This window comes from Hemicordylus capensis, chromosome 4 (assembly GCF_027244095.1).
Source record: "Hemicordylus capensis ecotype Gifberg chromosome 4, rHemCap1.1.pri, whole genome shotgun sequence".
Taxonomy (NCBI): domain Eukaryota; kingdom Metazoa; phylum Chordata; class Lepidosauria; order Squamata; family Cordylidae; genus Hemicordylus; species Hemicordylus capensis.
In genome coordinates this window covers 317,042,257-317,064,439 of record NC_069660.1, presented here as the reverse complement: position 1 = coordinate 317,064,439, position 22,183 = coordinate 317,042,257, and the positions used below count along the sequence as shown (strand labels likewise).

At 47.9% G+C, this 22,183-nt stretch overlaps 1 protein-coding gene across 1 annotated transcript; it reads left to right on the top strand.

Annotated features, from left to right (window-relative positions):
• The first annotated feature begins 1,156 nt into the window (after positions 1–1,156).
• On the top strand, positions 1,157–7,616 carry ARC (activity regulated cytoskeleton associated protein). The gene is made up of 3 exons (XM_053250580.1): positions 1,157–4,297; positions 5,035–5,199; positions 5,836–7,616. The coding sequence occupies exon 1, from the start codon at positions 1,495–1,497 to the stop codon at positions 2,719–2,721; it is 1,227 nt and encodes a 408-aa protein (XP_053106555.1). The 5' UTR covers positions 1,157–1,494; the 3' UTR covers positions 2,722–4,297; positions 5,035–5,199; positions 5,836–7,616.
• Positions 7,617–22,183: the final 14,567 nt, after the last annotated feature.

Here is a 22,183-nt window from a genome sequence, read left to right as displayed (position 1 = left end):
GCTGAGCGGGTGTGATTAAGCCGCTGATTCAACCAGCGCCCGAACTGGCAGGTGCTGGGCGGACTTCATGGGCTGGTGGAAAGCCGGGAGGGGACCCCCCCCCCAAAAAAGAGAAAGTTGTGGTTCCTGTATTGTGACTCAAACCCTTGAAACCCGAAACCCCCAGCGAGGTGTCCCTTTTTAACCTCCATTTCATTTCTATTCCGTTCTTCCTCCAAGGAACCCAGAGAGCAGGGTACATGGTGACATATGTTTATCTTCACAACAACCCTGTGAGGTAGGCTAGGCTGAGAGATATGCAACTGGCCCTGAATCACCCACAGTGAGCTTCATGGCTGAATGGGGATTTGAACTCGAGTCTCCCGTCCTAAGTCAACACTCTAACCACTACACCACACTGGCTCTTTATCCTGTTGCTAATACCTACAGGGTGGGCTGTGCCCGGTGCAACACAGGACGCTGCCATATACTGAGTCAGACCATAGGCCCATCTAGCTCAGTATTGCCTACACAGACTGGCAGCGGCTTCTCCAAGGTTGCAGGCAGGAATCTCTCTCCACCCTGTCTTGGAGATGCTGCCAGGGAGGGAACTGGGGACCTTCTTCTGCTCTTCCCAGAGCAGCCCCATCATCATCCCCTAAGGGGAATCTCTTGCACTGCTCACACTTTTAGTCTCCCTTTTCATATGCAACCCGGGCAGACCCTGCTTAGCTCAGGGGACAAGTCAGGCTCGCGACCACCAGACCCGCTCTCCTCTCGGGGTTTTGAGCTGCCTGCCTCTTTTGCGGTGGGGGGGGGCGCCTAAATGAGGAGGGAGGAGGACCTTGCCGAGTAAACGAGGTGAGAGAGAGAGAGATGAATAAGCCCTTTCCCCGTCCTGGCGGGGCGGAGGGAGGGAGGGAGGGCGGGGGAGCATTACTCATCGGAGAAGAACCTTTCGAGCCGCGCTTCTTCATCTTCTTCTCGCCTCGCGCGCGTCTGGGGGTGTGCGCGAGGGGGTGGGCAGAGCAGGAGGGAGGAGGGCGCCTCGCCACGGAACCGCTCTCGTCCAATCGGCGCGCAGATGCCGATGAGCGAAGAGGCTGGGCTGCCCCCACAGCCCGCGCCGCGTGGACTATAAGTAGGGCTCTCCGCCGGAGCGAGTGGCACAGCAGATCCCCGAGAGAGGCGGAGGAGAGCGCGCGCTTTCGCAGCTCCAGCCAGGCAGCCGCACGGGTTAGCCAGCCGGGAACTCTCCAAGCGCTCGCGGCGGCGGGGAAGGAGCCGCCACCTGCCCAGGAGGGATTCCACAGCTCCGCTCGGGACTTGGAGGCTTCGGGGAAGAAGAACTTTGGGCTCCTCGGACTTGGGGGCGGCTTGCTCTGATTGCGTGGTGCTTGTCTGGGCGGGCTAGCCAGCCTCCTCCCGGACCACGTGGTGACGGGCTCGGGGCTGCTGCAAGGGGCGAGCGTGCGGACAGGGGCAGGGCATCCATCCAGTTAGGGGGCCAGCAGCATGCAGTTGGATAACTTCCCCCCCGGGAACCTCCACTCTTTCCAGGGCCACCGCGGCGTGGCCAACAACAAGCCCAATGTCATCCTCCAGATAGGGAAGTGCAGGGCTGAGATGTTCGACCACGTCAGGAGGACCCACCGCCACCTCCTGACCGAGGTGTCCAGGCAGGTGGAGCGGGAGCTGAAAGGCCTGCAGAAGTCCGTGGGGAAACTCGAGAACAACCTGGAGGAGCATGTCCCCTCGGCGGCCGAGAACCAGAGGTGGAAGAAGTCCATCAAGGCCTGCTTGGCCCGATGCCAAGAGACCATTGCCCACCTGGAGAGGTGGGTCAAGAGGGAGATGAATGTCTGGAAGGAAGTCTTTTTCCGCCTGGAGAAGTGGGCTGACCGGCTGGAGTCCGGTGGCGGGAAGTACTACCCAGGGGATAATGCCAGGCAGACCGTCTCTGTGGGGGTCGGAGGCCCAGAGATCAGACCCAGTGATGGGGAGATATACGATTATGCGCTCGACATGAGCCAGATGTATGCGCTGACCCCGCCTCCCTCCGGGGATGTCCCGATTGTGCCCCAGCCCCTTGACCCCTATCAGTGGGTCACTGCCCCAGAGGATACTCCTCCCTCCCCAGTGGAGACCCAGATTTTTGAGGACCCAAGGGAGTTCCTGACTCACTTGGAGGATTATTTGAAGCAGGTGGGTGGAACTGAGGAATACTGGCTCTCTCAGATCCAAAACCACATGAATGGCCCAGCCAAAAAGTGGTGGGAATATAAGCAGGACTCTGTCAAAAACTGGGTGGAGTTCAAGAAAGAGTTCCTGCAGTATAGTGAGGGCACCCTGACCAGGGATGCCATCAAGAGAGAGCTGGATCTCCCCCAGAAGAATGGAGAGCCCATTGATGAGTTCCTCTGGCGCAAAAGGGATCTGTACCAGACCCTCTACATTGATGCAGATGAGGAGGAGATCATCCAATATGTAGTAGGGACCCTCCAGCCCAAACTCAAGCGCTTCCTCAGCCACCCCTATCCCAAAACCTTAGAACAGCTGATCCAGAGAGGCAAGGAAGTGGAGGACAACCTGGACCATTCTGAGGAACCCAGTCCCCAGAGAACTCCAGAGCACCAGCTTGGCGACTCTGTAGAGAGCTTGCCTCCTTCCACCACTGCCAGCCCTGTTGGTAGTGAAGGGACCCAGCCAGAAGTGTATGTACCACCAGCCACCGTGATATGAGCTGGAGACTGAGACAGGCATTATACGGAAGGGAGTCACTGGCTTATTTCGGTAGGTGGTTTCCTTTCGGTGGGAGACTTTGGCCATGACGGGTCCGAGGATGCTCTCAGTCCATTGGCCTTAGAAGGAGAATTGTGGGGATTTTTTTTGTCTTCTTTTGTGGACAGGCCACAAAGGAATTCTGGCTAGCTTGAATCATCTGAGTTAGTCCAAGCTGGAGAATTGACGGCTATTTTGAGTATTTTTGCAAAGCAATTGAGAGGGTTGGACTGTTAAAAGTCAACCAGGCTGTAACTTGTGGTTCAGGCAGCCACACGTCCCTTGGACACTGATTTCCAAGGAATTTAACTGGGCAGAACAGAAGGGAGTTCCTTGCCACTGACACCAGTCCTTCCTTCAACATGCTTTTCCTTCCAGGCATTCACCCCTCCTTCTAGGAACCTGTTGAGCTCATCCTTGCTTTCCTCCGCATTGCTCAATAGACTTTCATTGACTCTCCTGGAGGCAAATGACTTCTGCTTCCAACTTCTAGTCTGATTGAAAAGAAAACCTTTAGAAAGTTTCAGGAAAGCTTACAGAACTAGTTTCAGCCACTTAGCTCAACAGCTGCTCCCGAGTTTCCTCCTTGTGTGGGCCTCTAGATTCCCTCTGGCTCTGGCCTGATTTTTAGGGTTCCGCAGCTCCAGAAAAACCCATCAACACATTTGACAGTAGACCAGAAGCAAATTTTGTCACTTTGATGTTTTACTATTCTACATTCTAGACATGGGAGTAGAAAGGTTAGCAAGGGGTGCATGGTTTGAACTGGCTTCCTCCCTCAACAGGATGCTAAAGTATTTGCCCCAAGTAGTAGGGGGGAAAAATGTTCTAGGGTATCTTTCAGTTTGAGGGCATTCAAGAAGGGAAAGATCAGAATGTGCTTTAAAGTTTTACAGGGGTTAGCTTCCTAGGATTTTCTAAGGGGGGGGGATTCATTCTTTACAAGCACAACTTGAATTCAGAGCTCTGCCTCCCTCAGCAATACCCTGAAGCAGGCCCTCCAGGAAGGCAAAGATGCTACAGTGTCAAATGCAGCTGTTGAATTTCTTCGGGCTTTTGCTGCATGAAAGAGGGACTGGGCATTTTGGTGCTGGCATCAACTTCCAAAAGTGTGATGTCCTTGCAATGGAAGTCTTGGTGTCTGAGCTACCTGGAATGCTGATGGACATCCTCCCCTAAGCCTGCTTGATTTTATCAGGAAGTGCTAGAAGGAAGCTCAAGTTTTACTGCTTCCCCCAGTGCTGAGAAGCAAAAGACCAGCAGCAACTTTGAGAAACTTGGGCGGCTGGAGAAAGAACTGAAGCAACAGTTACTGCTACAGGAAACGCGTGCCCTCTAGAGTTTGGGAACTGCCAAAAGAGAACTGCTGAAGCCCATACTAGTCATTGACTAGTAGCATTGACCAACGATGTGAAAAGGAAGAGAGAACTTGCACAAAGACTGCTCCTGATGTGCTCCTGCAAGAGAAGCAGTGATGAACGGCCATGCAAGGCACCTTGTGAGCCTTTGGGGCATAACTCCTTCTCACAGGCTACAGGTAAGAAAATGTCTCCTTGGCCTGTCTTAGTTTTATAAATGCTGTCCTTAAGTTCCTGCAGGAACAGCATGATCAAAGTCAGATACTCCTATTATTTTTGAGGCTGAGGCAGGGGGAGGCTGGGATATTTAAAGATGCAACTTTTGAACAGGACCTATGAAAAGTGGGACTATGGTAAATTAGCAGGGAAGATGGTTAAGATCAGGACTGAGCCCTCTGGAGAAGCAAAGCACACTGCTTTGGGGTGGGACTGAGATGCCAGAACCCCTCTTTTCTGCTTCTGCCATCGTTTTCCCATGATAAAGAAAGGGCTGGGAGGAACCCTAGAGGTTATCTAAGCTAACCGTAGTGCCCTGCAGCAGGACCTCAATATATCTGCAAATCCTCTGTATTTCCTCTTGGGAAGTTCTCCTTACTCCCTCCTCAAAATGATGTGGTGCTCCGCATTTATTGCACCAGCTGAGAAGTATGCAGAAAAGAAAGAGTGGCTCCAGTTTGCTTCCCCTCTTGCTAAAGAGCGGGCAGAAAAGAGGGGATGAGGTCAGAGGGAACGTGGGCAGCTCTCCAGCTGCCGTGCATTAGCGTCAGCGAGAGCAGGTGGCGAGAGCACACTGGCAGAGTATGCTTGTTCAGAGAAAGGATTTCACTTGGGGAGAAAGCAGACAATGTGCCATGCAAGGTAGTATGTGTTGCTGAAGCAGACCTGTTTCACAGCGCATGTTCTGCTTTTGTTCCAGTGACTCATTCCGAAGCGGCTGTGAGCAACGCACTTCCTGATTTGCCTGTGGAGCAGAGCTGAAGGCGGAGATGGGGCTCAGACAATCCTAGCATGCAGCAGTGCCTGGATGGACGTCAGCATCCGAAAGCTCCTGCAGCTCCTGCAGAGAGATCACCCAGAGCAGGTAATGAACTCTCGACTTGATTCCTGGCCCATGCCAAGTGCTGGTTCTAAATGCCCGTGCCCCTTAGCGAAATGCCGGTGAGAGCCCTTCCCAGTGGGAGGAGGGACTGAGATTCCTGTATGGATCAGATATCACACCAGTGCCCCCGGTTGTTTACTGCAAATGTCCACACTGTGGGGCAGCGTGTTAGTGTTGCCTCTCTGGGCCCCCCTGTACTAGGCAATCCGTTATACTTGGAAAATCCAAACGGTGTGGCTGGGATTGAGGAATTAAGAATTTGTCATGGGAACGGCAAGCTAGCAGAAAAGGCAGCAACTCCCCTCTGTTGCTATCCTTCTGATATCGGCCACATCGGATACAGGATCTAGCCCCACTTTTCCCTGGAGGGGAGAAGCTCTGGAGCTTGCCCTTTGGGGGATCCCCTAAAAAGGTGGATCAGCTTGTGGGGGAAAGTCAGGAGAGGATTCTGATCCAGTTACACCACCTCATCCCAATATCTCCAGATCCTCCCATCATTTAGCATCTTGCCCTAGAGGAACAACCTGTTACATCAGGCCTCAGAGTAGTCATGCCGCTCGCTCTTCTCTTCCCTGTTTATTCCCTAAATCTAAAAATCTTTGCTTTTCTTGATTGCAGGGAGTTGTTTCCCCCTCCTGCGGTTAGAGAGCTGGCTCTTTGATTGTCTGAGCTATTGGTTTCACTGGAGAAGAAGCATCTGCTCTGAAAACGCAGCCCAGAACGAGCAACATCTTGAAGGAAATTGCATCAGTGCCAACAGACTGGGTCACCCTGGCAGAGATCAGAAAGGGCACAAGGAAAGAGTTCTGTGGGATGCAACTGGCCGAGAATGATGCTCAAAGGACCACATCCAGTAGAGAGACTGGAAACTTAAGGAGAAGGTTGAATGACCACAAGAGCAATAGGATATTTGGGGCCTGGGGAGGATGAAAGTTTACAGTGGTTGAGTTTTGCAAGAGAAGGAAAAGTTCCACTGGGGATAACAGTAAGGATGTGATGGAGGGAGGGTTACACTAAACATTCCTTTCCTAATCAGTTTACTCCAAAATGTATTGAGACCCCTCCTGTCTGTGGGGTTTGAGCAGTTGATATTGAAGATCTTTGACAACCTATGTTTGGAGAAACATCTTGGAATCAAAGATGTTTGTCCAAACGACAGAGTCGGGATCAGCAGTCACAGGAAAGTTTACAGTCATGTGTGAAGAATGGGGCATGTCCAGCTTCCCACACTGGCCAGAAGTACCACGGGGAACACATTTCTTTCGATGAGTTGGTGCTCCCATTTCGGTTTCTTGAACTTCATTAGGAAGCATAAGCACATGGAGCATTGTGTGTGCTGCAGTTACAGAAATCCATTTTTGGCATTCAAAGAAGATTCACTTCACATTCCATCTGTGTCAAACAGGTTGAATTGGAGACGGTTTGGGACTTTCTTTCTTTCTTTCTTTCTTTCTTTCTTTCTTTCTTTCTTTCTTTCTTTCTTTCTTTCTTTCTTCCAAAACTACTGGGCCTACTACTGTTGTGTAAGTGTGGCCATAAATAAACCTCAGTCAACAGATGCAAGTTTGGGGCGGTATAGAAATGTAATAAATAAATAAACATGCCAAATCGTACTATGTAACCAAATTGTTGTGGCTTGGTCATTTTCCTGAGCAGAAATGATGCACCTTAAGCCATCAGAAGACTAACTTCTGGGGACAGGACCATTATATTAAAAACAAAGAGACTCCTTCAACTTTACTTGGAGAAAATGGTGGACTCTCAGGTTGGCCTTTTCTGCCATTTCCCTTTCCTAACTTTCCAGATGATGTGACAACTTAGTTCTGGGGTTATTTTAGGAAATGGCCAGATTGATTGCTGGATTTTGATGACACCAATGGCTTCTAACCAACAAGAGCTGTAGCTGTAGCACTTGTATTTCATGGATCATCTGTTCTCATTGAGAGAGATGGTGGTGTTCCTCTCCTGAGGGAGAACTATGTGCAAGGGAATATGTGTGATGTATTTGCAAACTCAAAAATGAATCTCATCCAGTGTGTACTCTGTACAACAAGGCTCCTTTTTACTTCTGAGACTTAAAAAAAAACAACCAATGGGGCTTATCAGCTCACTCAATATTGTATGGCAACTGGGCCTATTGATGCATTACTGATGCAGTCTTGTACTGATACACAGACTTGGAGCCAAAGGTTTCTTGTGTGATCAGTCCACTTGGCCGAGTTCTGATGGCAGAAAGCCTTCTTTCTCATGGGTATCACATTGGTGGTGAATCATAAGAGGCTGTGTCAGCCACTGCTAAGACATTCTCTAGTTGCAAAGCAATTGTAGCAAGGTATATTCACAATGTTTGCTTTTGTAGATTTCTATAATAAAACATGGTAGTCACTGCCTAAAAGAAAGCATGGTCTTGCCTCTCCTTCATCTTCCCACATGTTCTCAGGATGCTGTGGAACCTTGAGGTTATGTGTCATGTGCTTTCACGTGCTTTCCTTCTACGCTGCAGCTTAGCTCACTTGCTGAAGTGGCCGGCATCTATTTGTTCTGCCAGCAGCTCTTTCTGTACTGCGCTTCCTTTCACCATGGGGCACAATATGGTCTGGATAGTAACACTGATCAGCCGGGTGGGGCAAAGGGACATCATTGGCAGAGAATTGGACGAGATGGGTTTTGCCTCCCTTTTAGTTGTACAGTTCCCTAAGTAACTAAATATACAGTAAGTAAACTGAGGAAGCATAAGAACAGCCCTGCTTGATCAGGCCCATCTAGTCCAGCATCCTGTTTCACACAGTGGCCCACCAGATGCCACTGCAAGCCTACGGGCAGGAGTTGAGGGCATACCCTCTCTCCTGCTGTTACTCCCCTGCAACTGGTACTCAGAGGCATCCTGCCTCTGAGGCTGGAGGTGGCCTATAGCCCTCCGACTCATAGCCGTTGACAGACCTCTCCTCCAGGAAGTGATCCCAACCCTTCTTGTTGTGTCCTATTGGGTCTGACAGTTGGCCCACGTAGTCCAGTATTGTCTACACTGACTGGCAAAAACAGATATCCAGAGTTTCAGGCAGGGCTTTTCTGGAGATACTGCCAGGGATTGAACTGGGAACCTTCTGTGTCCAAAGCAGATGCTCCTCCACTGAGATTTGGCCCTATCTTTCCTTTGATAAACGACCACATTTTCAATTCTGACTGACAGTGGCCACCCCAGGTTTTGGACAAAGGACCTTCCCTGATATCTTTACCTGGAGATTCTGGCAATTTAATTGAGGGCCTCCTATGTGAACGTACAAAGCCTAATTATATGTAATTAGACGATTGGTTTATCTAAAACAGTACTCTATCCACTCTGGGTGACATCAGCTGTTCAGATTCTCAGTTGAGGTCTTTCCTAGCCTTGTGAAGTAAGATTCATTCTGTCTACAGACGCCAGGGGTTGAACCAGAGACCTTCCGTGGAAACCATGTGCTTTCTTGTGAAGCTATGTCTCCCTTCAAGCTATGTTTATACACTTGAAAACACCCCCCTCCCCCTCTGCCATCCTTTGGTTCAGTTGTTGATACAAAATCCTTGTATATACAAAATGGCCCCAAATCTCCATAATTTCTGTCATCTGCAGTGAATCCAATTTTGGTGGGCGTGACACACCTGAGCCTGGTTCACTAAAATCAGTCATTTGTGAGAGATATGCCTGGCCTGTTGTATCCAACCTCTCCTTGGCTTCTCTCATTTGGACACTCCATGGTGGCTCTTACATAAACATGGAGGTTTCTCAGTAAGTGGAATAGTTTAGTTCATTGTTCTTCCCATTGGTGGTTTGAGGACAGCCCCATAGACTAGCCCAGGCGTTTCCAACCTTGGGTCCCCAGATGTTGTTGGACAACAGCACCCATCATCCCCAGCCACAAAGACCTTTGGGAGCTGGAGTCAAATAACATCTGCTGTCCAGCATTCCCTCTAACAGAATTCCAGATGTTGTTGACTACAACTCCCAGCATCCCCACCTGTGATGGCCTTTGGCTGGGAATGATGGGAGTTGTAGTCAACAACATCTGGGATTCCCTGTTAGAGGGAACACTGCTGGGGACCTAAGGTTGGGAACTCCTGGCCTAGCTTGGTGCTAGCTTGCAACCAAATAGCACCAGGAGGTGGCTGAACTCAATTATTTGGGAAAAAAGAGTTAAAAACATAAAGCTCAGTGCTCACTAGGCAGACGGGTCAGATTTGATTTTCCCTAGAGCAAAAGGATGGTGAAGCTATAGGCAGAGACCCAGATCAACAATACAGGACCAAGAAATGAACCAGTTTTGCAGACACATCTCTGAATACATGCTTTCCTAAAGTACTTCAGTTATATTGATGTGTGCCAGATACAATCTCAAGATGTATGACTCTCTTGTGGAGGATAGATTGATAGTAGGGATGTGCGAACTAGTTCGAACACGAACCAGTTCGAATTCGAACCAGGGTGGTTCGATGGTTCGAATTTGAACCGAACCAGCCATCAGGTTCGAGCTGCAGGTTCGAATTCAAAACAAACTGGTGGTGGTTCAGTTTGAACCTCCAAAAGTGGGTGGGATGGTAGCTGACACCCATGGGTACCTACCCCAAACCCCAAAGCAATCGGACATTTGTACGATTTTTTATGAATTTTTGAAATTTATTTTTATTTTTTTCTGGACTCGAACAAGACCATTATTCCCTATTGTGGAGCACCAAGGGGTTCCAACAACCACCCAAACCCCGAAGCAATTGGACACCCCTATGATTTTTTATGAATATTTGAAATATTTTTAATTATTTTTCTCATAGGGTAAAATGGGACCTGAAGCAGCCCATATCCTCTATTGTGGAGCACCTAGGGGCACAAAATTAGGGTGGGTGGTAGGCACCCAAGGGTGCCTATCACCCACAAAACCCCAAGGCAATCGGACACTCCTCTGATTATTGGTGAATTTTAAAAGTATTTTTGAATTCCTCCTAGGGAATAATAAGGATTGCAGCAAATATATAGCTTCACGTCGGGGGGAAAGGGGTATCCTAGAGTGGAGTGTGGTGGGTGGTATTTCCCAAGGGGGGCAAGGAAGCTATCAGAATTATTTGAAAGGAATTGGGCAAAGGGCTGATTCTTAAGTGATTTTTTAAGTTTTAAGGTTTTTAAATTTAAGTTTTAAGGCTTTAAGGATTTTCTCCATAAAGAAGCATGGAGGTGTCAGCAAATGTATAGCTTCACATCGGGTACAAAGGGGTGGCCTAGAGCAGAGTGTGGTGGGTGGTAGTGCCGGGGGGGGGGGAGGAAGCTATCAGAATTATTTGAAAGGAATTGGGAAAAGGGCTGATTTTTAAGTGATTTTTGAAGTTTATGTGTCTTTAAGGTTAGCAATGAGGGTGGATATATGGTTTGTCATTAAAATCTTATATGCTACCAAAGAATCTACACTCAGAACACTTCAGAAACAACAAAACCCACTACCCCATGGTTTGCTACCCCATGGGTGGTTGGCACCCTCTCTCTGGGCCACCCCATCACCCCCCAAGTGCAGTTATGGGGCTGCTGAAACCTCCATTCTTCCCTATGGAGAAAAACCTTAAAGCACTTGTGGGGTGCTGGGGTGGCCCAGAGTGAGTGGTGGTCTAGTGCAAAGAGGGTGCCAACCACCCCCATGGGTTGCTAACCCATGGGGTAGTGGGTTTTGTTGTTTCTGAAGTGTTCTGAGTGTAGATTCTTTGGTAGCATATAAGGTTTTTCAATGACAAACCATGAATCCACTCTCATTGCTAACCTTAAAGACACATACATGTGTCTGGGCTGGTTTGGGTCCCATTATACCCTAATGGGCTGGTTTGGGTCCCATTATACCCTATGAGAAAAAAAAAGAATAAATTTTAAAAAATCATTTAAAAAATCGTATGAGTGTCCGATTGCTTTGCGGTTTGGGTGTCAGGTACCCATGGGTGCCAGTTACCACCCCACCCACTTTTGGAGGTATGAACCGGTTTGAACCGAATTCGAACCAGAAGGGGTTTTGAGCAAAACCAAAACCAAACCACCCCCTCCAGGTTCGAACCTGGTTCGAATTCGAACCAAAATGGGCAAACCGGTTTTATGCACATCCCTAATTGATAGGTCTGCTATGGAAGTTGCTGATGCAAGGTGTTGCGGTGCCACTAGCTGATGGCTTTAAAGAGGGATTCAACCTGTGGTTCCCATCCAGGGTTCTGCCAGATGTTGCTGAGCTACAACTCCCAGCATGCCCAGCTACAATTTATTGTCACTGGCAATGCTGGGAGTTGTAGTTCAGGAACATCTGGAGGAACTCTGGTTGGGAACCACTGGGTTAGACAGACTCATTCATGAAAGATAAGAGGTCTGCTGATGACTATTAGTCACGATGGCTATGTGGCACCTCCAGATTCAGAGGCAGTATGCCACCGATACCAGTTGCTGGGGGACAAAATGTCATCAAAGATGGCTACTGCGTTCATGTGGACTTCGCAGAGGCATGGTTGGCTACTTCGGGAGTTGGATAATGGCCAGTACATACCTCCAACTCAATGGCACAACTTTACCTCTACCAAACACTGGGGATGTATAATAGCAGAGTGCTACTGACTTCATGACCTGTTTGGAAACTTCTGCACAAATATCTGTTTGTCCTTTGCTGAAAGCAAACATGAAATACTGGAATAACTTGACTTTGGGGCTGTTCTTTTGGAAGCCATGGCTGAGGAAGACACATAAAGCAGGAGTGATGGAGTCACTCACATTCTGGTCATACTCACCCACATGATGTCCTGGACTGGGGACTGTCCTGACACACAAGGAGTTTGTTGTCGATCTATAGAGAGATCTTCCCAGTCATTGAGAACAGCAGGCTGGGAAATAACCAGAGTCTGAAATGTCTTGCTTCAGACACTGTGTTGACATTTGGTTGGCGGCTAATTCTGTGCAGGCCATATTTTCAGCTGAGCAAAGCAGGAAGTTCTAGCAGTATTGCCTCTGTCCACTGAAGTGCATCCATGTGCGCCAAAATGCTGCTATAAAGCCTTTAGTTGACAGAACATCCCTTTGCTGCACACTCCAGCTGCTCACTGGGATTTGTATTTTATTGGCTTATCATCTGTCTGTCTGTCCATCTATCATATTTTTATACCTCATGTACATCTCTAGTCGGTGTACAAAATTTAAAACATGATTAAAAAGTAAAAACGGATTAGAATTCCACAAAAACACAATACACACCATCTCATAAAACATTTATTAAAACAAATTATTTGTCAGTGTGAGCAGCAGAAGTGTATGGAGGGAGAACTCTGACAAAGCTTCTCATATATTTTCTCAGTGGAGAGTCCTTTTTCTGTGTCTTGCCTCAGAGGAAAACATGTGAGGAACACACGTGAATCACACCCCTTCAGTCTTCTGCCTCCTACCCACCTGATAAATGCTACGCTAAAAGGCGATCGTGAAGGAACATTTGTGCTTTGACAGCTGCCTGATTCCTTTCCTGTCCCATGTGGCTTTAAACACACCACTCAGGAAGTCCATAATCAAAGCAGATGCCCACTGTGGCAGATGTGAAGCCTGACCCTCAGGTCTTGATTGATCAAGAGGAAAATTCTATCCTCAAAGGTGTCCTTTTTGAAAGAGATACAGGCTGTTCACGTGAGCAGCCCTACTCAGATTTGCACAGGTCTAACCAGGTAGAGTTGCTTGTGTGGAGTGCCAGGATCTAGCCTGATCCCAGTGCTGCCCTGCCAGGTCACCTGGGTTTTTGCCCCGGGCTCTTACAGAGGTAGAATGGCACAAGGGCACCCTTCTACCCCAGTACCCAGATGTGTGTCTGCTTGGGCTGTCTGTCTAGAGCACCTGGCTTGTGGGCAAATCCCCCAATGCACCGCGCTCCTCTTGCAGTGCATTGTGGCATTTCCCCAGACATCAGATTGCCACATTTCTCCCAGCAGCACCATTTGTGTGGGTGCACGAGTGGTCCTGCCAAGAAGAGGTTGAGGACTGTCCGCAGGGGAAGGTCGGTGTGATCCTGCTTCCCCCCGACCCTCATCGCCCCATTCACAGGTCGTGTGAATGACCGCAGAGTCTTTTTCCATGTAGGGGTGGGGGTCAGAAATGACCCACTCTTGGTAACTGCCTTCCATCGTGGCTCATAACTAGTTGTGAGTCTATAGAAGCCGGTTTTAGCCCAGAAAATTACTAAACCAAGCATGGTTTAGAAACCCACCATTCTAGACAGGAATGGTCTACAAACCCACAGAAACAGAACAATTGTATTTTTTCTAGGAATGGTTCCATGCAGCCATGAACTATATTCCCCTGTGGTTTTCCTTCTCACATGGCCTGCATTTGTTGAAGCCTTTTCCTCTGTGTGTTTTCCTAAATGTTTCCCAAGAAAACATCGTTTCTGGCTGAAGTGGATATAAAGTGGAGTAAGCCTGAATGTACGTGGGTTCTGTTTTGACATTTGGGTGAACACCTGGAGGCTGGGGCAGGGCCAGCAAAATATCACCCTCTGTCCCACCCACCGTGTGTTGGTTTTGTGAGTTTTTCTTGTGTGAAAGGGCTCCTGTCTAAAAGGGCTGTGACAGGAAGATTTAGCTGGAGACCAAACTAGAAGTCGCTGGGAGCCAGAATCAGATTCTTGGTGCCTGCATGAGAAACAGGGATCCCGAAACGTGGATCTGTGGCTGCCGTTTCTTGGTCACATTCAAATCAGCTGGAAAGGAGTCATCATTCTGACCTGTTCCCATTGGAGGATCCATGAGATTGCACTGACAGATGCTGGGGAATCTGAAAATGCAATCATTTCTGATTCTCCAGGCAGAGACCGGTAGAATAGCTCTGATTAGGAAGCCAGGTGATGCCTCTCTGGCCTTGACTAGCAGCTCACCTAATGCTTCTATTACTATGGTGCCCTTGAGACATCTCCACATAAGCAACTGCTACACTGCTCGGAGGCATGCTTTAATGGCATGAACATGTGGCAATATCCCATGTGATCTGCTCACATTCATGTGGCTGGGTGATGTAAACACAACCCAGCCATGTGGGTGCTCCCATGGAACCGGGATGGACGTGAAACAGCATTGAACTCAATTTTCCTGGAATACCCTTCGATTGCTGGGATTCTTTTTTTTTTTTAATGGCATTGAACCCTTGCAGCATTTAAAATGGGTTTGCCTGCTTTTAAAATGTGTGCTTTGCCAACACCTGAAGGGCATATCCAGTCCTTCAGAACTGATCCCACCAATTTGCTCATTTCACCAATTAACAGTGCAGAGAAATTCTTTAAGCTTGCGCCAAACTGGAGATCTGTGATCAAGATCTCCCCCTGCTTTTAGAAAGTAACTAGACACCACATGCGGTGGGTTTGAAATTTAGGGAAGTGGTGCTAGAGAATTAACCCTTCCCCTTTTTTGCCTTTCCTCCAATCCAAATAATCTCAAAGCAACTATTTGAGCTCATTGGGGTGTGTATATGAAATATACAACTAGCCATATGGGTTTGGACTTCATTGCAGAGACTGTACTGCACTGTGAATCATCAACCTGCCAAGGAACAGAAGAGTTTGTTAATGCCTCAGGAAAGCCAAGCAAATAGGTGTGGATTAGGCACCCTGGCATTATGCCAGTTTAGAAAACCACTCAGGGAAACACAATCCTAATGCAGCAAACTATGAATCTTGCCATTTAAGCAAGTCCACAGTGCTACTCTGCAGCTTGGATCCTCTTGGACCATGGCATTCCCTCCCTCCGTCCCCATGTGCTTTGCTTTTCCCAGGGACCTGCACCCCGCAACCCCCAAGCAGAAGACTTTTCACAACAGAGACTCGGAGTTCCGTAAACTTAATAGATTACAACCCTGTTCAACAGATACATTAAATTTAAAATGCATCTGAGGATTCCCCTTTGAGTGATAGGTCCAAGGAATTGTGTGAGAAGCCAATCAAGTTCCAAAAGGACTCACATTCCTCAGGGAAAGGGCCAGCTGTCTCCTAAGGTAACGCAGAGTGATATCACCACTTGACCTGAAATGCTCCCTTAATGAATTGTGAGTGTTAGAGAATGAAGTTGTCCACACGACCACACCTTCTGGGGAGGGCTGGGGGGAAAGCGGGATGGAGCCTACCTGTCTCCCCCCGCCCCCAGATTATCCTGGGCCCAACCAGGGCTCTGCTAAATGAGCAGTGCAGTGGTGAGCACAGCAACTGAGAGCGAGGGGAAAGGTTCTGTCTGGTGCCTTGAAGGATTTCCCACTGCTGATCCACTCCTTCCCCGGGCTCTATGGAAGCTATGGCTGCCAGAAGCCCAGGAAGAGTTGCCAGCTGTCCAAGCCTCCACATGACCCAGGCACAAGGTAGGAGGTGCACATGTCCCTCTACATTGATCTTGGGCTGGGTTTGAAGCCTGGGCTATCCAGGGGAGGAGCACGGGGATTGGGAGCCACCCTGGCACTTCTCACGACCAGCCCTATCCAGGCTACAGCTCTCCGATGTGTGTAGGGCTGGTCATGAGAACGACCTCATTGTCTGATTTGTACCCATTTATTCCCAAGACTGGCCTTTTTGCTCCCTATTAGGTCTACTTGAGCTGAGAGATGCCAAGCCAAGTCCAGACAGCTAGCTTTGCCTGGCAGCCCAATGGCGTTAGGGCTGTCTGTGTGTTATGCCTGTCTGAGATCGTTCTATGTTGGTCTATGACTGTAATAAAGGAGGAGGAGGAGAGCTGGTCTTTTGGTAGCAAGCATGACTTGTCCCCTTAGCTAAGCAGGGTCTGCCCTGGTTGCATATGAATGGGAGACTTTGATGTGTGAGCAGTGGAAGATAATTCCCCTCAGGGGATGGAGCTGCTCTGGGAAGAGCATCTAGGTTCCAAGTTCCCTCCCTGGTTTCTCCAAGATAGGGCTGAGAGAGATTCCTGCCTGAAACCTGGGAGAAGCTGCTGCCAGTCTGTGAAGACAATACTGAGCTAGATAGACCAATGGTCTGACTCTGTATATGGCAGCTTCCTATGTTCCTATGATGAACCTGGCGCCCTATAATGGATGGCCAGTAGACTGAGCTCAGCTTGGGAGGACCCCAATTGTTCAGGCCTGGCCTTTATATATATAAAAAGTAGAACTTAGAGGAGTGCTTAGGGCTGAGCCTGCCTCCTGCTGCTATGACCCAAAGAACTGACATCTCTGCCCACATACACCCACCACCCCAAGAGCTGGCGAAGCCAGGATCTCTGCCTTCCAAAGTATGACTCATGATGCAATATGAGCTGTCAGCCAAGCGTAAAGGTATAATCACCTCTCACATTCTTCCTCCCCTCCAGAGGAAAATTGGCTTTCAATCAGCCATCAACGAGACGGCCCGGTGCTGCCCGGAAATGTGGCCAAGAAGCCGCGTCTTCTCTTACCTCTGCAGACAGGGCTCTTCCAGCTCCCTGAGTCCCCAGGGTCTTGCATTATCAAGATTGCCCCCTCCTCACATGCTTCTGGAAATGACAAGCAATCAGCCTCTTTTGTCTTCCCTAGCTACCCACGCCAAGCTTGGACATTTGCCTGCCTGGTACCTTTTGGGGGATGAAAACAAAGAATCCTGGCTGCTTCCCTGCTGCGCCGGCTGGCAGAAAAAGTGATTGCAGGGAACACTAACAACACCCCTCACCAAACCTGCCCACCCCTCCCAATCTCGGCTTCTCGGAGCATTCACCGCTTGGTTGTTTCTATGACACCGTGTTAGGGGTGTCGGTCGGGACTGCGCTGCTGGAGCACAAGTCTCTACAGAAAGGGGATGTAGGTCACTATGTTACCCACGAAGATGCCGTCTCTTCCACTTTGCCTCCTCCCCCTGGGGTTTTGGAAGGGTTGCACCATTTGCTAATCAAAGGGAGGAGATTGGGACTGCTATTCTTCCTGCCTCTCCCAAGTTCTTAGTTGAAAAACAATAGCATTGATTTTTCTTTCTTATTCAAAATATCTGGAAGTGATATATAGACTTGAGCGGAAAGTAAACGTTCCTTTGAAATGGGGGGAAAGGGAAAAGGGGGAGGGCATGGGGGAGGGTGGCACAGTGGGAAAATGACTTGAATAGCAAGCCAGGGGTTGCTGGTTCGAATCCCCGCTGTTATGTTTCCCAGACAATGGGAAACACCTCTATTGGGCAGCAGTGATCTAGGAAGATGCTGAAAGGCATCATCTCATACTGTGGGGGAGGAGACAATGGTCAACCCCTCCTCTATTCTACCAAAAGAAAACCACAGGGCTCTGTGGATGCCAGGAGTTGACATTGACTCGATGGCACACTTGACCTTTACCTTGAAACTTAGAAAAATAGGAAACTGCCTTATAATGAGTCAGACCATTGGGCCATCAAGCTCAGAATTGCCTACACTGCCTGGCAGGAGCTCTCCAAAGTTTCAGGCTGGAGTTTCTTTCAGCCCTTTAAGGAGATGCCAAGGAGTGGACACTACAATGAGCTACAGGCCCATCCCTCAAGGCAGGGGTTCTCAAACTTGGGGGAAGATGGGAGTTGTAGTCCAACAATATCTGGGGACCCAAGACTGAGAACCCCTGCCCTAAGGGAATATCTTGCGGCAGACAGTGCTCACATGGAGTTGCTCATCCAAACATAATCCAGGGCAGATCCACTTAGCAACGGGGGCAGTTCATGCTTGCTTGACTAACTAGCAGAAGGTTGTCGGTTCGAATCTCCGCTGGTATGTTTCCCAGAGTATGTTTCCCAGAGTATGGGAAACACCTATATCAGTCAGCAGCGATATAGGAAGATGCTGAAAGGCATCGTCACATACTCAGATGGCAATGGTCAACCCCTCCTGTATTCTACCAAAAGAAAACCACAGGGCTCTGTGGGTGCCAGGAGTCAAAATCAACTTTACCTTTACCTTTAGCTTTACCATAAGACCAGTTCAGTGTTCAAAGACTTGCCATTGGCAGCACAGAGGTGAAAGTTGGAGGGACTTTTAAACCTTTTTTCTCTTTGGACAATTTTTATCATGGGTGGCAGAACTTCTTTTGGTTGGCACCAGATGACAGCCACCATGATTTTTCTTCACCGTGTCCAACATCATGCTGTATCTGCGGTGGGATTTTATTATTTTTTTATTTTATACATTTCTATACTGCCCCAAACCAAAGTCTCGGGGCGGTTCACAATAATAAAACTAGACAAAAACACAAAACATTAAAATCAACTAAAATGCCGAAAAGCAGCCTAAAAACAAAAACAATTTACAATATTTAATTTTTATTTAATTTTTTATTTATTTCTCCTCAAGCATTTTACCGAAGGATTCACGGTGGCTTCTGCTTTGATGAAAACAACATGAAGATGTGCAGAGTAACTTTAAGCAAAGCCTAAGTGCTTAAAATACTGTGACACAGGACCCCTGAGAGGAGGCAAGTCATCTTCAGGAGCCTTGCAGTTCTAGGATACTGGGAGTGAGCTTCTGTTCTGCTGCTGCTAGAAAAGAGGCAGCCGATAAGAGGATCCCTCCCGCTCAGAAAGGCTTTCTCTGTTGGTCTTGTTCCCTAAAACTCCAAAAGTGCTGTGCAATATTCACCTCCATCACCAGTCCAGCTCAGTCCAAAAGAGGCTTTTTAGTGAGTTCTAAATTGGCGTACAAAGTCTAGCTGCAATGTCGTTTGAGAACTGGCAGTATCAGGTTGAGCAGGCAATGTTGGAATGCTGGACTTTGGAGTGCTCTCCCAGTGGCTATTCGCTCCTCAGTCTCCATCATGGCTTTTAGAAAACATGTGAAGACTTGGCTTTTTACTCAGGCGTTTATGTGATTGTCTCCATTGCTGCTTCTTTGTATATTGTATGGTATTTTTATGTATGTATTTTAATTTTTTAAAAATCAGATCTGTTTTTATATTTTAGCGTATTTTTATTGTGTCATTTTTATAGTCTTGTTTTAACTTTTTCTATGTGAACCACCTTGTGATTATTTTAATGAAAGGCAGTACATAAATTTAACAATAAATAAATAAAATACATACATGTTGCCTTGCCTCAGCTCCTGTTCAGCATGCATCAAAAGTCTAGCCCTCCGACCCTAACTGGATGCTAAAACATGGAGGAGGAGTCAGAGTCAGCAGCTCCGACAACATTGAATATAAGAACATAAAAACAGCCTTGCTGGATCAGACCCAAGGAGGCCCATCTAGACCAGCATTCTTCACACAGTGGCCCACCAGATGCTGCTGGAAGCCCACAGGCAGGAGTTGAAAGGGGCCTGCCCTCCCTCCTGCTGTTACTCCCCTAGAACTGGTATTCAGAGGCATCCTGCCTTTGAGGCTGGAGGTGGCCCTCAGCGCCCCCCCCCCGACTAGTAGCCGATGATAGACCTCTCCTCCATGAAGTTATCCTCTTAAAGTCATCCAGGTTGTTGGCTGTCACCACCATCTTGTGGCAGAGAATTCCACAAGTTGATTATGCGTTGTGTGAAAAAGGACTTCCGTTTGTTGGTCCTAGACCTCCTGGCAATCAATTTCATGGAGTGACCCCTGGTTCTAGTGTTCTGTGAGAGGGAGAAGAATTTCTCTCTCCACTTTCTCCACACCATGCATGACTTTATAGACCTCTATCATGTCTCCCCGCAGTCGGCTTTTTTCTAAACTAAAAAGCCCCAGGTGTTGTAGCCTTGCCTCATAAGAAAGGTGCTCTAGGCCCCTGATCATCTTGGTTGCCCTCTTCTGCAGCATTTCCAGTTCAGAATTGGGGTGACTTACTATCTGTGTGTTCAGATGCAACACCAATTTCCATCAACCCTTGCTAAACCTAACAGCTAGTGACTGAGTAGCACTATCTCTTTGGCTATAACACTACAGCCACCACCATCCTGTCTGTACAGGCCCACTCCTGCCTCTCTCATTAACAGGTTTTGGCTTTTTGGGGAAAAGCACATGAGGCTTGATGAAGGGAAGGGGAAATGCATTGAGAAAGTCAGAAACCCCACCCATGCCACATTGAATCAAATTCAGTACAGTGAACATTCAGCAATTCCAAAAAGAGAGGAAGAATTTCAGCCAAAAATTGCCTTCCTATTCCCCACATATGTACACAGCCAGAGATTGCTTGTGCATAAGGATGGGTTTCCGCCAGTTCCAATCCATAGAACATTGTCCCTATAGAAGCAGAATGATGTTATTTGCTTACACCAGAACTCCAGAGTGGGTTGAGGAAGCCCATGGCCACATGAGCCATGGTCATTGCACATGGCCGAGGATCTCAGATTCACAGGTGAGATGATGTTTTTACCCCCTCTTTGTTGGTTCAGAGGGTTCTGGAGTCTGCTCCATATCCCATGATAGGAGGTCTCAGATCTTGCAATGGGTAAGTAAACATCAACCCTTCAGGAGTATTGACATGCCAAGTGGAGGGATGCATTAGACCCCCACTTCACATGTCCCAAGACTTCCTCCCCTGCATCAGAGACTCCCTTTTGTTTCTATGACTCCAGACTGGATTTCCATGGGAGCAGAAATCCAGCCCATCCCTCTGTGAGGGCAATTTTTAATCACAGAAAAAAGTTATCCATCTATGTCCTGCCTTTCTTCCATCATGGAATGCAAGGTGGGATTCCAAAGTGCTCACCCACCCAGGTGATCTGCTAGGCATCAGCCCATGGACAAAATACTGTCCAGAAAGAGAATGAGCTATGTTGGGACATTTTCACATACAGGGATCTGAGGTTCATAAACTAAGGGTCCCTAGGTGCTGTTCAACTATGATAGCATTGTGGCTGTGGATGATGGGGCTTGTAGTCCAACAACATCTGGGGACCCAGGTATAAGAACCCCTGCCCAGATAATCTAGGTCCTCGTTGAGACATAAGATCAGGGAACAGTGACCAACACTTCAATGAGTTGGAAAAGATTATTATACACAAGTGCTTCCATGGTTACTATCACCAGGGAAACTGGCTGCTTTCTTGCTGTCTGTGCTAATCAGGACATCCAGTGGATGACTCTCCATTGGCATTTTGGAGCATTCAAACCCTGCTATTTCAATAAAAGCTTAAGTCCCACTTTAGGAAGCTAATTTCAGAAGAAGATCCAGAGAAGGAAAACATCCAGTGAAAGCCTTACCGAAGAACTGATGCCCAGACAATGTTTCCCCAACTCTGCATTTTACAATATTTCTTCATTTATAGTTGTTATTAATATTATTTGTTCACACAACACATAATCAATGTATAGTATTCATTAACGATGACTACCGGCTTATCTCTTTTTAAAAAAGGATAGAGGAATTCATGGAGGAAATTACGATTATTGACTGCGATTAGTCATGATAACTAAATGAAACTCTCATGCTCAGAACAAGTAACAAGGGAATCCTGTTTCCCAGCTGGAAGCTGAAGGCTGGACTTGATGGACTTTTGGTCTGGCCCCACCAAATTCTTAAGTTCTCGGTTATTTGATTACATTTGCATCCTGCCCTTTCTCCAAGGCACCTTTCTTATGAGGCAAGGCTACAACACCTGGGGCTTTTTAGTTTAGAAAAAAGATGACTGTGGGGAGACATGGTAGAGGTCTATAAAATCATGCATGGTGTGGCAAAAGTGGATAGAGTGAAATTCTTCTCCCTCTCACAGAACACTAGAACCAGGAGTCATCCCATGAAATTGATTGCCAGGAAATCTAGGACCAACAAACTGAAGTCCTTTTTCACACAACGCATAATCAACTTGTGGAATTCTCTGACACAAGATGTGGTGACAGCCAACAACCTGGATGGCTTGAAGAGGGGTTTGGATCACTTCATGGAGGAGAGGTCTATCATCGGCTACTAGTTGGAGGTCTAAAGGCCACCTCCAGCCTCAGAGGCAGGATGCTTCTGAGTACCAGTTGCAGGGAAGTAACAGCAAGAGGGAGGGCATGCCCTCATCTCTTGCCTGTGGGCTTCCCAGTGGCATCTGGTGGGCCACTGTGTGAAACAGTCTGCTGGAC